The 15,318-nt window shown below is 42.2% G+C and overlaps 1 protein-coding gene across 4 annotated transcripts in view; it reads left to right on the forward strand.

Annotated features, from left to right (window-relative positions):
- The window catches only part of LOC149800591 (uncharacterized), a 34,462-nt gene that overhangs the window by 9,685 nt on the left and 9,459 nt on the right, over positions 1 to 15,318 (forward strand). The window contains exon 1 of one of the 4 annotated variants that reach the window (XM_089954556.1): positions 14,654 to 14,915. The exons of the other annotated variants lie outside the window; for them this stretch is intronic. Coding sequence (XP_089810682.1) covers positions 14,909 to 14,915 — 7 coding nt within the window. The 5' untranslated portion in view covers positions 14,654 to 14,908. Of the gene's footprint in view, positions 1 to 14,653; positions 14,916 to 15,318 lie in introns of those variants that run through there. 4 annotated transcript variants of the gene reach the window in all.

Genomic DNA, 15,318 nt, shown 5'->3' on the forward strand with positions numbered 1-15,318 from the left:
TCTAGTAATACGAGCATCCGCTCCGACTTTCGTCCAGTAATACGGACGTCCGTTCTGATTCGAATTTATTGATGCCAATATTTCAAGAGTCTAACCAATAATTTGTTACAGAAAACATCCTCACCCTCTACTTTTTTCTCTCTTCCTCCTCCTTTTCTTCGGGAAACTACTTCATATTTTTACTATCTTTTCTTGTTTCATTTCAAAAGAACAAATGGTAGATCATTATTTCTTGTATAACCTATGCGAGAATGTTTTCCTTTGTTTTGAAAAACTGATTAGTTTCACTCTAACAAACATTCAAACGGTACAGCTGTAATAGTACACAAACGAAAAGGTTACACAAAGTTGAATTTCAAAAAGAGTTTGTTCAATGTTAGAGTTTTTAGTAACTTTAATAAGATGTACGATTCGAAGTTTGGACTGATTCCTTGATGCAAAACGCACCATTAAGGTTATATTCTGCCATGGTAATAGAATAGTGCTTTAACAGACATATGATATTCCTATATGATGATCCAATTTTTGCTAGTGATCCATGGGGTCAGAGTGGAGCATCCCTAAGGCTTACTCTCATACCTTTTATGTTAGTTATACTAAGGTCCCGGCAGCCATTTTTACAACGACCATTGACATGCTTGACCGGTTTGATCCCAATAGGCATATCTTTATGCAGTCCAGAAGAACCCTTTAGAGGGTCTAGTATACAAAGGTCAATAGATCTATACGAGTAGCACACAATAGTGTTAGTAAATCATGACAGTGCGCACAAAGTTTCGAAGTATAGACATCCACGCTTACCAGGACATTGCTGTCCACCTGTACTGTGTAACTGCTACGCGTACAGCATGATCCTTGCGCCCATACGCCTCGTCAAGGCCGACATATAAGTCAAGGCCTATCAGACCTTGTGCAAGCGGTACTCCCCTACAAGCCATATGCAAGCCACTTGGACAATTAGTGGATTGATCTGTTGCAAAGCTCAACATGTCAGAACCTGTATGAGGCACTTCCAACGTACGAGAAGCTTCTCCTACCCGATGGCTACGGTATCAACTCAATCGACTACATACGAAGCGTTAAACCGCAACGTTCTTGTGGATTACTTCGTTGTCTCCCAGTGGATGTGTAAATGGGTCGACCTTGCCCACGCGTTGGAAGCCGTCGCGCATTTTATCGTCGCTAACACCGACCCGTTGGCAGCCACGTTTGTGCTATCGTTCGAACATCCCCATTCTGATGCACGATGCCAAACATTTTTTCCAAAACCCTTCTCCACCCAGATGTCAAGGCGAGAGGACATACCCGCACAGTTATATCTCTACACGCTTTTTGCATTGCTGTGGTGTTGTCGGCGAACACATGCAACACGGTTATCCAAGAAGCTCTGGACATTGCCAAGTCAGTCGACCTCCCAGATGAGGAGGGTCTCTTTCTAGTGCAGCCGTCCGTCCAGTAATGGAAAGACATTGTAAAGGAACTCGACTGGTTCTAATCACAGGCGATATAGCATGTATTTGAATCCGGCCAAGAAAGGTCAACATCGACAACAAGCAATGGAAAAGGGAATTACTTTAGATCGCAACCATCATTGGTACTCATGCCTGCCCTATCTTTCTGTTCGTTATCCTCCGGGTTGACGATGGTGTGGACATATAAACACTCCAGTGCTACAATAAAGGCCCGAAGAAGAAAAAAGACCATCCATGCCGCCAACAAGCTTTTGGGACAAGTCTACACCGCCCCGCCTCCGATCGATCTTCTTCCAGCTCACATCGAAATTCGGTGACATCAGAGTCGAACATACAATGTGATGTAGAGACAGGTTGCAAGGTGTCCACAATATCCATCAGCAATTGCAAACTGCATCTGCCAGACATCGATGACGCACACATCCCCAAGGAATGGCAACGCGGTGTAGTAGAATAGCAAATAGCAGTATTTTTTCTGATGGCGTGCACGTTGTTTGTTAGCAAATATCCGCGATGGATATAATGTCTTTCTACCCATACATTCGTAAAATGATACATAGATCTAGTTGCCTGCGCCTTCCGTCCCCAGTGGTGCAGGACACGCGCCAGTCTGTGTACATCACATCTTTGCGTTCCATGTGAGCAAAGACATAGTCAAAAATAGTCTGCAGCCCTCTTTGATTGTGGAGGTATATGTCGTCTCTGTGGCTTCCCAAGTAATCAACACAGGAGACGTCGGGGTCTAGACTTCTCCAGTAGGCGTTATCGAAGAGCAGGTGCGGGGCAATGGCCTTGTCGGTGCGAATGTCCATACTTCGAAACGTTGCGCGTACTGCTATTTTAGACCAACACCACAATGTGCTGCTCTGATAGATATACTGTCCTTGACAACCAACAAGGTCCAAATGGATGTTTTGCGGCGTAAAAGAATATGCTTATCTGAACCAAACAAATCTATGATGTATGTGATGTTTGTTAAAACTGTTATAGACCTAAACAAATACAATTCTGTAGTAAACACCAAAAACATTGGTACCTTGCGTTTATGTGGGCAATTGATCCTGGGGAACAGGTAGTCCACAGCGCGAAATTGGTAGTTGCGACCAAAGAGGACAAGTACGTCTTGGCTGTTGTGTGAGGACGCAAATCAGCGGGTCACTTTGTTTGAGACCATTTTCTACCCATGCTATGACATAATGGTAGCACTTTTCTATCCACTTCTTGCGGTCGTCACTGTCTTGCCAAGTAGAACGTACTGGTCTCGAGAGAGCTCTCTATCTACCTGAGTATGGAAGCTGTCCTAGACACTGTTGCAGTCGACAGAACTGCCGACCTCGATTTAGTGCCGATCACGATACAGCTCGCGAATAAGATCCCCGACCCCCTTTCTGGTAGCGCATACCACTATTTTGCCGTTTTCTTCATGATCAAGAGCTTTCACGGTGTCATTGAAATAATCAACAAGGATAACGGTGTCTTCTTCTTTGCTGGAGTGAGGTCATTTGTCACTGAGCTGGTCGCTTGTCTTTGCTGGTAGAGGCTGAACCCAGGATTATTGCCGTAGAAGTGGAGTATAGCCTTCACGTTCTTGTTTTGCAAACCAAGCATGTCTTGCTGTGTGTGCATGTTTCGTAGCCCTGGATCAATCCGGCACCTTCAGTCAATGTTGATACCATTACAAGCCAGGCACGCCTACGGTCCATCGACGTCAGCAGGGATGAGATTGTCCGGGTCATGCAAGATCTCATCGACCGTCTTATGATTGAATAATGATGGCTGTTGCGGGAGCATACAACAGCTTGCTTGCTCCACCCGAAAACGCAATAATTTGGTCGAAAATCCAGGCTACCCTAAAGTGGTTGTAAGTTGTTCTCCCTCCAGAAGTATTTTGTGGGGAATACATTGGTTGCGCGCGGTGTGGGAGAGAAGGGTACAGAGCACGGTACTGAAAAGCCAGATGAGCGAGTCACGTTCGGCTAGAACTTTGGAACTTTTAGGAGCGGATGAATGCTTCATACGAAAAAGATGTCTTAATCACAAGGCCCTGGCAAATGGCGTATAACGGTCAAGCTTTTACAACTAAACCGGGAGGAAAAGAGATGGCAAAGAGCGAGACCAAGCCAGGAGTTTTCGTAAGCATCGACAAAAGATCCAGTAACACTGTGGTCGACAACGTTTACGAAGTCCGAGACGCCGAAACGGAAAATCTATAATCGATGAAGATTGGAAGCATAGAGGTTGGTGGAATAATTTACAAAACGTACCAAAGGTTGACGATTTAACAGAATCAAGGCTAAGCTCGATGACATGATAGGAAGATCACGTCCATGCCGGGGGTGTGCGTGGTGGCGGACAAATATCGAGGGCATAACTTGGTTGGAATGTCTCCTCAAATGATGGATAGTTCTGAAAGATATCGCAGATATCGATATTTACAATAGCTTAAAGTACTGCGCTTCAGGGTGGACAAACCTCGAGCTGATAGTCCCCAACGACTACTCCTGGCCATGGGACCTCTACTTCGCTCAGTGGAGGAATTTTACGAGGGCGATATCTGGGAGGCGATTAGCAAAGCGACAAAAAAATTAACCGATGACTGTGCGGGTCATAGAAGAATCATGAGCAGATCGTCAATGAGTGTCTCAAGTACAAATATTCGTTGGAATCCACCAAAGAATTATCAGTCGAAGTCTTTGGCGAATCCTCTGCATCAACCAGAGAACGGAATGGCTGCAAGCTTACTCTTTCATCTCTGCTGAAGGATCTTCAGCGCGCATGTGTTGAATTGAGTCAAGGAGGTAGGAGAGGATTTTTAATCATCCCGATGGCTACAACGTGCAAGGTGTTGTAATCCTCGACATGGCTGCTCGTTACCCGGTCTATTTTCTGTGCATGGGGGAATGTTGAAAGTGCTTATATCGATTTTGTCATTGCAGCATGACTTGACCAGTGTGACTGTCAATGGAGTCCTTCCTTCGAGGGATTTAACTGAATTTGCCAAGGTAAGGTCTTGGAAAAATTTCGCCATGGTAAGGTCTTGGAAAGATTTCTCCAAGTTTTCACCCAGTCATTCTTTTTGGCTTGGACACCAACTCAGCAAGCCGAGTGAAGAAGAGGATGCAAGGAAAAAGGAGTTTGGACACTGAAAGCTTTCTGAGATTCACGCTTGATTGCACAGTGATCGAGCATTACTAAGAGGCTGCGGCTATCGTCTCTTACAATTAGTATACAAAGGTCTGACTGCCAGAAAACAAGGAAATGGGCCGGATCATTATTGAAAGGTTCACCGCAGGCAGCAGGAATGATTGTAAACAGATGAGTTAAAGTCCGGTCTATGACCAGGGAGAGCTGGACAATTTGGTATACACCTGGCTTATTAGTTGGTTACAACAATGCTCCGCTGGGAAGCGTGATCACGTGCTACGACGAGTTATAGCTACAGTACAAGCTCTCAAGTGTAATGCTTATCAGCATGCTGAAGAGATTCCCCACCAATGGTGTTAGACTCCCAACATATTTCATTTGCAATAACCCAAGCATTTAGACAGGTTGGGTGGTGTGGATACTTATTATGTTGTTCAGATTGTCTGCCTTGACTGTGTTCTCCTTGACTAATGCAACGTCAAATACAGCATCTCATATACTTCCAAGCCAGAATATTTTCAGCATACAAGCGAGCAGACATCTGAGGTTCCCAAAGCGAGAGATCTGCTGACTATGAAGAGGATTTCATATCTTTTTGGAAGTGTAGGCTCTGGAGAAGCCTTCCGCGCGATAACCATATATAGCGGACGTAAAAGCAAAGGAAATGCGCGACAGGGATATTTTTTTATTGTTTCTTCCACTGGAATGGTTATCCGAACCAGCACGGATGATGCATTTCTTGTAGATAATTATTTGCGCCTAGATCTGCATCCTCTAATCGTTACTTGATTGGCTCAGAGAAATAGGAGTCCGTGTTTTTTATGCAGGGATCAGGGCCAGGCTCCAGAAATCTATTGAGACCCCTCGCATTGTTGGCTGAAAGGTCACTTTGACTACTGCGAAGAGGTGGATGAGAACTACCACGTCAAGAAGGAGGAATTGAAAAGTCTAAAATAGAGAATGCACCTTTAATTGAACAAGTTTCATTGCAAGGAACTGAGAACGAACATCCAACCGTCGCAAGCTCGAATAATTTCTGGATTGGCAAAGTCCTTAGAATTTATTGGTTATTTCACTTACAGCGGCTCTAAACAAGGCGCCATCAACAAAGAAACCTTTAATGACCACACAGGATCGGTAGCAGCTCTTCCGGTGTGTATAGTTGCCACATCAAGGTTTTTGCCACTAAGTCAAGTTACCAAGCCGTTTAAGGTAACAACAATGCAGGAAACCTCCCAACCCACGTAGTGCTATGTTTAGTAGTAGAGCTTGCCATTCTGGCTGGGAAAAAAAATCTGTCAGTAACCGTGCTCACAAGCCACTTGGCAAGATTACTGTTAAACTCTTCACGCGGTGACGCTGGTTTCTCCCCTCGTCATCTGTGCGTTCTGTATGGCCAAGTGCTGTGTATTTACTTACATGAAATCCAGGCCAGAGTCAACCTGAAGTGGCTTTGACCATTTTAGCGGACCCAGCTTTTATATATGTGACTAAGCGTCAGCAAAACTGGAAGCTCCCATGTAGACAAGAGATCAGCATTTTAGGAACGTCTGACGACATCAACCACTGTCAGTGCATACGAGCAAGCATTTCTTCCAACCTTGTCGTTCGGCAGAAAGAATAGATTGTCCTGGTACACCTCTTTGAAGCACCGGAATTCTGCGTAGTGCTTCTAGGTAAATCTATCAAAACAGCCTGATTTTAATGCGATGCCATGAGCAAATCTTGCGAGACTTCAACGGCTTCCGTTAGTTCTTTTTACTGCTGCTGTACCCTTTCAGTAACTTCGCAGGGTCTATTATATCGCCACAAGTGTCTAATCTATGCGCAAAATGTTCACTGCGCTTTTTTGTTTTGGAAGCTCAAGTGTAGCTGTGCAAACTTTCCTTTGATATATGCTAACAGTGAGTGCGTCTGCTATGTACCATTCGACAAGAACAAGCTCCACAAATGCATCGCGCGGTTTACCAAACTGCCGCAATCAGGATGGGGGTTGTCGCCTAAGTGAGTGTTAAGACCGGGAATTAGTCACGTTTCGCGGTGTTAGGATGGGATCTACTGTTTCGTTTTGTGCATATGGTTTAATTTAACCATCAGTTTAAAAGAGAGTGGCAAAACGAATACTGGCAAGCTGGAGTCAAAGACATCTGTCAATAGTTGGTAAAGTAATTGTTGTAAAAACTCTTGTTCTGCGAATATTCATGCATCGTTTTTCAGCACTTCCAAACCCATCAGCAAAAGTTGAAGCAGAACTAAATCGCACATTATTTAAGTTTGTATGGGGTGGAAAGAAAAGTAGAGAGAATAAAACGTGATATACTAGTTTCCCAAGAAAATGAAGGAGGAGTAAATATGATACACATATTTTCATTCAGTATGTATCTTAAGGTGGGTAAAAAGATTGCTGCAAAAAGGAAAATGGAACGTGGCAGAACTTAATCAGTGCAACTATACTGAGAAATAAAAAGGATATTTGGAATTTAGTGATAAGGAAATTAGAAGAATTTAGTAAGTTCACTAAAAACAGTTTTAGGAGATATGTAATTTTGGCAGTATCTAATTGGAAAGAGGAACCATAAAGTCCTAACGAGCATCTGTCCATGAGTATTTTAAATTTTATCCCCCCTAAAATGTTCTATCAATACAAATCCTAGACAGAAGCAGGTTTTGAAATTCTGAATGATCTAGTAGATGATCACGGTAATTTAATACGTTTTGAAATAATAAAAAATAAAACTAGAAGCGATGATTTCTTGAAATACTTCTCCTTAATATCCAAAATTCTAAAAGCATGGAAAGACGCCATAAAAAAAACATTTAGTACATAATCATTTTGATAAGCAGGAGGATAAAATAATGAACTTGCAAAAACGAAATTCACTCAAGTTTGTTTACAAAGATCTTTAATAAAAAGCTCAAAGGTAACACACTGCTAAGCAAGAAACTTGGATGCAAGTACTGAATAAAAATATAAGTAGTCAGGAGTGGTCTGAGGTTTAGAGCCGGGCGAAATACTGTACCATGGATACCAAGTTGATCTATTTTAACTTTATATTAATCCATAGAATACTCACTACTAATGATTTTCTGAAACGAATTAACATATTAGATGACAACAAATGTAAGACTGACAATGAAAGTATTGAGCATCACCTTTATGATTGCAATATTACTTCACAGTTTTGGTACCGTGTTATTGAAGTTTTGCACCTATTTGCCCAAATATTGTACATTTGTCAAAAAAAAGAAACATTCTTCGGAAGTGAACAACTGGAGAGTTTGTGTAATTTCCTGCTTATTTTGGAAAAATATTACATTTATACTTGCAGATTCAATATGAAAAATCCTTCTATTTTTGCTTTTAAATAAATAGTTACAATGCACAAGAACATTGAAAAATAAACTGCTAAGGTAAATAAAAAAGAGGATCAATTTCTTCAAAAATGGACCTCAATAATGATCTTGTAACTTGTATCTGACTTGATGGTAAACAGGAACAAAATACTGTAATATCAAAAAGTCCATGTCACCTAGATTGTGTAACATGTACATGCGTGTGTGTTTGTGCTTTCTTTATTTGTAGATTATAGTTTTTAACCCTAGATTATCTGATAAACAGAAATATTTGATTGTAAGGTGATCTTGGGATGGTTCCCCGACCCAGTGGTCAAACTATTACGGGGTTAATAAAAACAAATATCAAAAACATTTCCATACTATGCATGATGCAAATTCAAACAACTTCACCTTACGCCTTAGGTCTGTGAAAAGTACATAATATCTTTAGAGCGTCACCTATGCCATTCCATAAATCGTGTTTCATGACCAATACCCCGGTTGCGATATATTATCAGCAGAAAATGCCGGAGCCAATAAAAAAGAAACAAATGCCTGAACGTACATTGCTAATACTAGAAGTTCTTGTACGCAACATAACCCACGACGGTGTGGCCCCCAACAATAAGAATTATCCCGTATTGTGCTTCTCAGGCGAAGGCGTACAGAAGACAGAGAGCTTGGGTTCTTCGCCGTTCAGCGTTCCACCAGTTATCAGTCAAACATATTGGTAAGCCCGTTCATCCTCCTGTCACTGAGATAATCGAGACCCTCGTTGATATTGCGTTCGTATTCTGCCTGTGCAGTTCTTAAATAGCCTTGTCGTAGCGGTTGCGTTCTTCGTCTGTTCCTCTTTTCTCTGTTGAGAAAATACTTTGCTTGAGCCAGACAATGCGAGGGCATTAACAATTGTCCAGAGCATAACAGATATCCTCAACCGTGTTGTTATTAGCAGGAATGAAGCCTTGTTTAATTATAATGCATTATGTCCAAAGGAAGAAGGCCATGATAATAACTGCGTTCGATGCGTCCTCGAGCTCGAGGTACTCGAGGCAGACTGGTTTCATTCTTAACAAACGTTTGGTAATCATTGTATATCCCATATCAAGGTCACCCAGAACAACATCATAGAAAGAAAGTTTTTGGTTTATTGTGCAGTAGACATCTTTCATTTATTGTGTATAAGAAGCACAATAGCAAAAACACGCTTTATTTCTGTCAAAGTGGTCCGGTTGCAGTGTAATACAAGATATTTGCATATGTGCTTGCATAGGTACTTGCATGGTGGTTTAACAGATGCATCCAAAGGTGTAATGTCGCAAAGGTTTCCGCAGTTCGAGCTAGTGTAGTCGTAGAAGAGGCGCGAAGCAGCCTGGACTGTGGTGCCAATTGCAAGTACTTGTTTGTTTGCATTCCCTTGCGTTTTCATTGTCTTTGTTACAGAGGATGAGCTGATATCGCGTCCTTTGACCCTAGTGACCCTAGTCACCCTTTTGCTCTCCAAGCAATTCTCGCAGTTATCGGTCCTCTGGAGATTCTTGTGTCGATTCCACCATATTGTTGAGCTTGATACTTAGTTGGTTCATTTAATATTCCTAAACAGTCTGAGATTTCACACAATAACGCTTTTGTATAACACCCTCTTTCCGTTACGCAGAACTCTCGAATACAGGAGCACCTTTTTCACCATCCACTGATTCATAAAAGTGCTTATATTCTTTGGGTAAGTGACTATGTACAATTTCAACAACATTCTGCTGATAGTATAGCCCGCCTTGGTGTTAGCGCTCTGTATCACGTAGCCGTAGTCCTTAAATATAAGCTCAGAGTTGAAGCGGTCCGAACGATCGGTCATGTAGAATGGCATGTAATCATATAATAACTCGAAGTTGAGCAACACAAAGAACACGTTTCCAAACGCGGCTGCAATAGATGTGCCAGGTTCGGCGTTGACAGCACCGACTCGTATAGCGGCTGCGTTGGTGTCCTGTATGCCCTAGTCTTCTCTTTTTCAGTCCTTATAGATGCCATTAATGTATGATGTCATTTCATTACCATTAAGCTTTACAGTAATCTTTCTGACGATGGCGCGACCGAGGTTCTTACAATTATATCGTTGGCGTTTGCCTGAGTTACTTCGTCGCAGCTAAATGTGATTTTGAATGTCAACCTAACGGTACCAGTTACAGTGACATCGTTCTCGTTGAGGTTTATAAATCTGATATATGTCATGCTATTCTTGGGCTATTGTGATTAGGTTATTAGTCATAACATTGGTGCTGCGGCTCCCATTTAGACCGTGTGGGCAAAGGATGGAGATGAATTGGTTGCGCTTGTTGCCATGCTGAGACAGATACATGCTTTAGTTCTTTGAGTGATGAGCGACACTGCTGTTGGGGCTCACGTGGTCTGCTCTCAATAAGCAAGAATAGCTACGTAACCTTCTCGGTCCTACAAGACAAAGTTTGACTGAATGAGATTTTGAAATGAAACGTTTTTACCCCTGCAAACTATATTTCCACAATGTTAGATAGTGGACAATGCTGAAACTACATTTACCACGAAGGTAGTGCAACAGAAGAATTGCCAATGGAAACTCTTTCTTGGGCTGGCAGCAAAGATGTGCGAATCGGATGGAATGAAGATGTTGTAACAACGGGGGAGACAAGATCGTCGCCTAGCCGAGTTCGATGCGTATCGCAAAAGACTTGGATTTTGAATGTGCGAAATCCGTCTCTATAGGCTACGCAGGACGATACCCTGGCAGTAATGTGAGATCCAAAACTAGTTTATGCTAATAATGAAAAATACACCGATACATTTTTTTACGACCAGCCACACTACAAAGAAAAAGGTGCGTTAATTTTGTCAGTGTTAGGACACACAAATGAACAGCTCTGGACTGAAGCAAGGAGAAAGCTCGCTGCAGCTCGAGAAAAGATCCCAGCTGAGACTGCTTTAGGTGCGCTGGCTGATAATGAGCTAATGACTGTAGTGGGATCAGAGGACACAGCACTCAAGGAAGCGGAAGCAGGACAAGGCGCTAGAATAGCAAAGGACCTCCCTTGGTTTCAATTTTACGCCACAAAAGATGCATGGTGGGCCCACAAACAACCTCTAAAGCATTCAGAGCAACAACAAAAATTAAAAGTTTGTCTCAGGTGGAAAACGGCACAAGCCTAGCCGAAAAGGAAGAGAAGAAAATAATCAAACGATGCGAGATCGCATTCGTTACCTGGAAGAAGGACGCACGCCAAGAATACTGGACATCACTCAAGAATCCCCTATGAGGATACAACCCTCGCCAAAAGGCTACAAACACTCTTCAGAGAATGGGACATTACAGTGACCTCAGTTCCCACCCCGCCGAGGTTTATCATAAACACAAGTGTACTTACTATGATAGGTTGAGTAGGCCCGACGACACCACCTCCAGAGCTAGCATCTAAACCTCAACCCAGTTTAAAACATCTACAGCAGCTGGCATGGACGTTGAAAACACTGGTAAAAAAGTGATGACGGCTCTGCTCTGAATTACCGGCCCAGTCGTGTCGTTCTTACTAAAGGCCGATGGTAATGTCATTGGCTGTCTGCTAGAAACCTCGTGGTGCTTGTCATCACTATAATGGTCGCATTCTTGAAATTCAGCTTAACCACTTTACATGGCAAAACGCCTGGCGGCAAAACCTGATGGCTAAAAGCCCACCACAACTAGTTCAATTTTATTGGCATCATGGTCTTAGGGATTTTTCTCGACTCCTGCACTTGTGCTTCTTTGGTGCTGGTTCTTCCGCCCGTTCCGGTCGTGTCAACAAACGCTTTGGGGGGTTTAAAGCCGATCTCTTTACTTCGTTGGCGGTGTTCTTTGCTACTGGTCATGAGCGGCGGGCATTCTTATCGAATTCGTAACATTGGTGCCCAATACCATGTTGGCGACAACTAACAGACGTTTCTTGTTCTAATACTCATAATTGCTAATTTTAAAATCCATATCACTTTGAATAACTTTCAGGCCACGACCAAGGACATAATCCAGTTTACGTTGGTGTGTCCGGGCAATAACCGGAACTTACTTCACAGATTTATAGCTTTTTTTTTTGCATGGTCGATCCGTTTGTCTACAATTGCACATTAAAGGTCTTTCCCAACTCAACCACCGAGGTAAGCATTTCGGTCGGTGATCATAGGATTGTGTAAACATACACTAGAACCCTTTCATTGACTTGTGGTGACCCAGTATTGTTGAAGTCATGCAACTGGAATTCAGCAAGATGACTTTCAAAACATTGGTGGATTGGTGGATTTACACTACCAACAGTAGTGACACTATAACCATGAGATTGTTACTTCATTAACATGCATGGAAGTCGATGTGATAACATAATAGTTAGCATTACCGTGCCTCTGAAAGTTTGAAAACTAATTGTTCCTCTATGTTAATCAGAGACACCGATTAATGCAAGAACCATAACATCGACGCACAACGCACTGGATTCACAACCACTCTGACTATATTTGGTCTGTTGCAGAGCAGCAATTAAAACTCATACATCATTAAAGATCATGCCCAGTAGTAAGATGTGAGGTACCAACCAAACAGAGACAAGGAACTGAAATCATTGGCGCCAGACAAGCATGATGATCCAGCTCTAGCAACCGATTATGGAGTATTAGATCAGCTTGTAAGTCAAAGGCAAGATATCAATAAGAAATACAATAACCTGGTGGAAGAGTAGCTGCACCAACACGGGGTTGATATGCCCCAGTTCACATTAGAATAGAATGAGAATACAAAACAGATAGACATTGATAACCGGGACCATCTAGGACACCTTAGACCAAACAGTGGTCAGGTTGAGGTAATTACGTTTTCTCTGCAGAAGACCCACAAGACCCAAAAGTGACGCCCGCAAGCGGCAAGTGGGGGTGGGAGGTCTCATGCACCATTGTTACTGCAATACCAACGTGCTATTTGGCTTAAAGTATTTTGGAAATTCCTCTTCAGCCATAATCTTTCCTTTGTGGCATGTTACGCCCATTATCATCCAGCTAGCCAGAAGAAACAATTTTGATTTTGGAAACAAAATCTTTTGTCAAAATGCTCTGATCGCTCAAAGCCAAAAGGCGAAGAAAAAAAAAACAACCTGCGAACATAAGGCATGTGCAGTTATAATTTTTGGTGAGCGTGTTGGTGTGCCGGATGAAAATTTCATTTTGTGGACCGTGCCATTTCTAGATCCAAAGATATCAATGAAACTGACATTTGCTTTCACCTCATGGCCGTCTTGCGAGGCGCCGTGCAAACAGGTCAGAGGTACATGCCCGCGTGAAGATATTCCTCCTCAACCCTGATCAGTTCAGCATCATAGACGAATAGCAATAACATTACTCTACCCAGAGATTCTCAAAACTGTTGTAGGTCACTAGGACTATTCGCCTTAGAGGAATATGCGAACATAGAGGCAAACTACATGCCGAAAGTCACGCGACGTCTTTACAGAACATAGCAGCTTGTGATCAACGTTCTTGACGCTGTCGATATACTCTGGGTAGCATAGCTCTTGCAATGAAAGTGAAAATCCTTAGTTTATCAACCACAATTGTAGCCATTCCCATTATTTATGTTATTGTGGTCGTCGATTTTAACCTGCGACGAACTAGTAGCCATAAAAAGGGTCGAAGGCAAAGTTGAAGCACCCGATTATATCATGAAACAGTCGCTGAAAATTCAGCATAAATGGGAGATGGTTTCAAAGGAAATGAAAAACTCCGACACTGTTGAAGCCATCGAAACTACTAAAACGACCACAACAGCGGAAGAGCAAAGCATTATGCCTATCCCAGGCGCACTAACACCACCATACGATGCAGTGCGTCCACCTTAACGTGCCACTTTGAAGTACAGTATTTTAATATTTGTTTCAGCTCCTCTCAAACGAAAAGCTTTTATAGCAGATGCGTCCACTCAAGCTATCAAAAGTATTAAAGTGGTTAGGTATACAATCGTGCTTACCCAAAAACATCAAACACACATTTCGCTTTGATGATGTCAAATACGGTACACCTTTCAATTATAACAAATATTGTTGTTGTTGTGGGGTTTAACGCCATTTTTCAGCACATGATAGGCTATACATGGCAGCCAGTATTAATGGTGGAGGAAAAACCCTGGAAAAGCACGGAATGAACCACCGACCCACGAGAAGCTACTGGCAAGCTTTCTGAGATACCTATATTGGCCGAATCCGAGACTCGAACCCACGCAGAAGAGGTGAGATGGCAGTGATCCGTAATGGAGAGCGCTTTAGACCACTCGGCCACTCGGGGCCCCCATAACAAATGTAAAATGTCTTTAACTTGTGATAATATCATCACATTCAATCAGAAAACTCAGGCTCATTAACATTCTCTGCAGTGATCGTAACAGCTATACACCACCTGTGGTTTTAATTATGCAATCTTCTAGAAAATGTAATTCATGTTTCCATAGTGAGTAGGCCACGGAACAGTGAACACACAATCCATCCTCATGAAAACGTGCACATTACTGATTGCATAAGATATACATGACTAAAGCATTCGGGTGATGCAGCCAGGTGAGCGTCACATGTCTATGCCGTAGCTTCATGAGGTTTTGTACTGGGTCAGCATTTCAGTCTTGTTCTGACGCATTAACCAGACATGACCCTTTAGTAAAGAAAAATATTACAGCTGGTTTCTTATTAAAATTATGTCAGTATCCTTAGCAGGCAGAAGGTTAAAACTTCTGTTCACGTCTGCTTCAGGCTCTTATGCTTGACAATACATTTACCTGTTGATACTGAAACAGAGTTATTGATTTATTGAAAGCAGATGTTTTTGCATAACCAAGCACGTGTAACCGAACGGCTTAGTGTGAGGGCAAAATGCATCATTTCTCACTATCATAAACACTCTGTTGGCATAATAGCTACCGAATGGGTGGTAAGTATATTTTAATAATAGTATCACACTTAGATTGGACTCTTTTTACTATTGTTCAACCTAGAAGCTCTATGGCTAGGGCAGTCTAGAACTGGTAGGGGAGAAGGAGGGTAGGGAAGGGGGACAAGAACAAAAAACAATAAATAGGGGAGAAAGCGTTATTTTAGGCTAGAGGGGACAAGTAACCTGATATTATTAGAGCACCTGCTGCTCTAGAAAGGTCACGTGAAGAGGTATATATGGGTTACCTCAGAATTAATTATTTCTATCTTAACAACGGTCTTTAGAGCAATCAAAATTAGTTGCGTTTCAATTAATATTTGAAATAATTTATTTATTTAAATTAGTTATTGAAATTGCGGAATACTCATTGACTTTTCAGATCAAATCACTAATGTTTTAT

The sequence above is a fragment of the Sinohyriopsis cumingii genome, chromosome 4 (assembly GCF_028554795.1).
Source record: "Sinohyriopsis cumingii isolate HCF-2022 chromosome 4, ASM2855479v2, whole genome shotgun sequence".
Classification (NCBI taxonomy): domain Eukaryota; kingdom Metazoa; phylum Mollusca; class Bivalvia; order Unionida; family Unionidae; genus Sinohyriopsis; species Sinohyriopsis cumingii.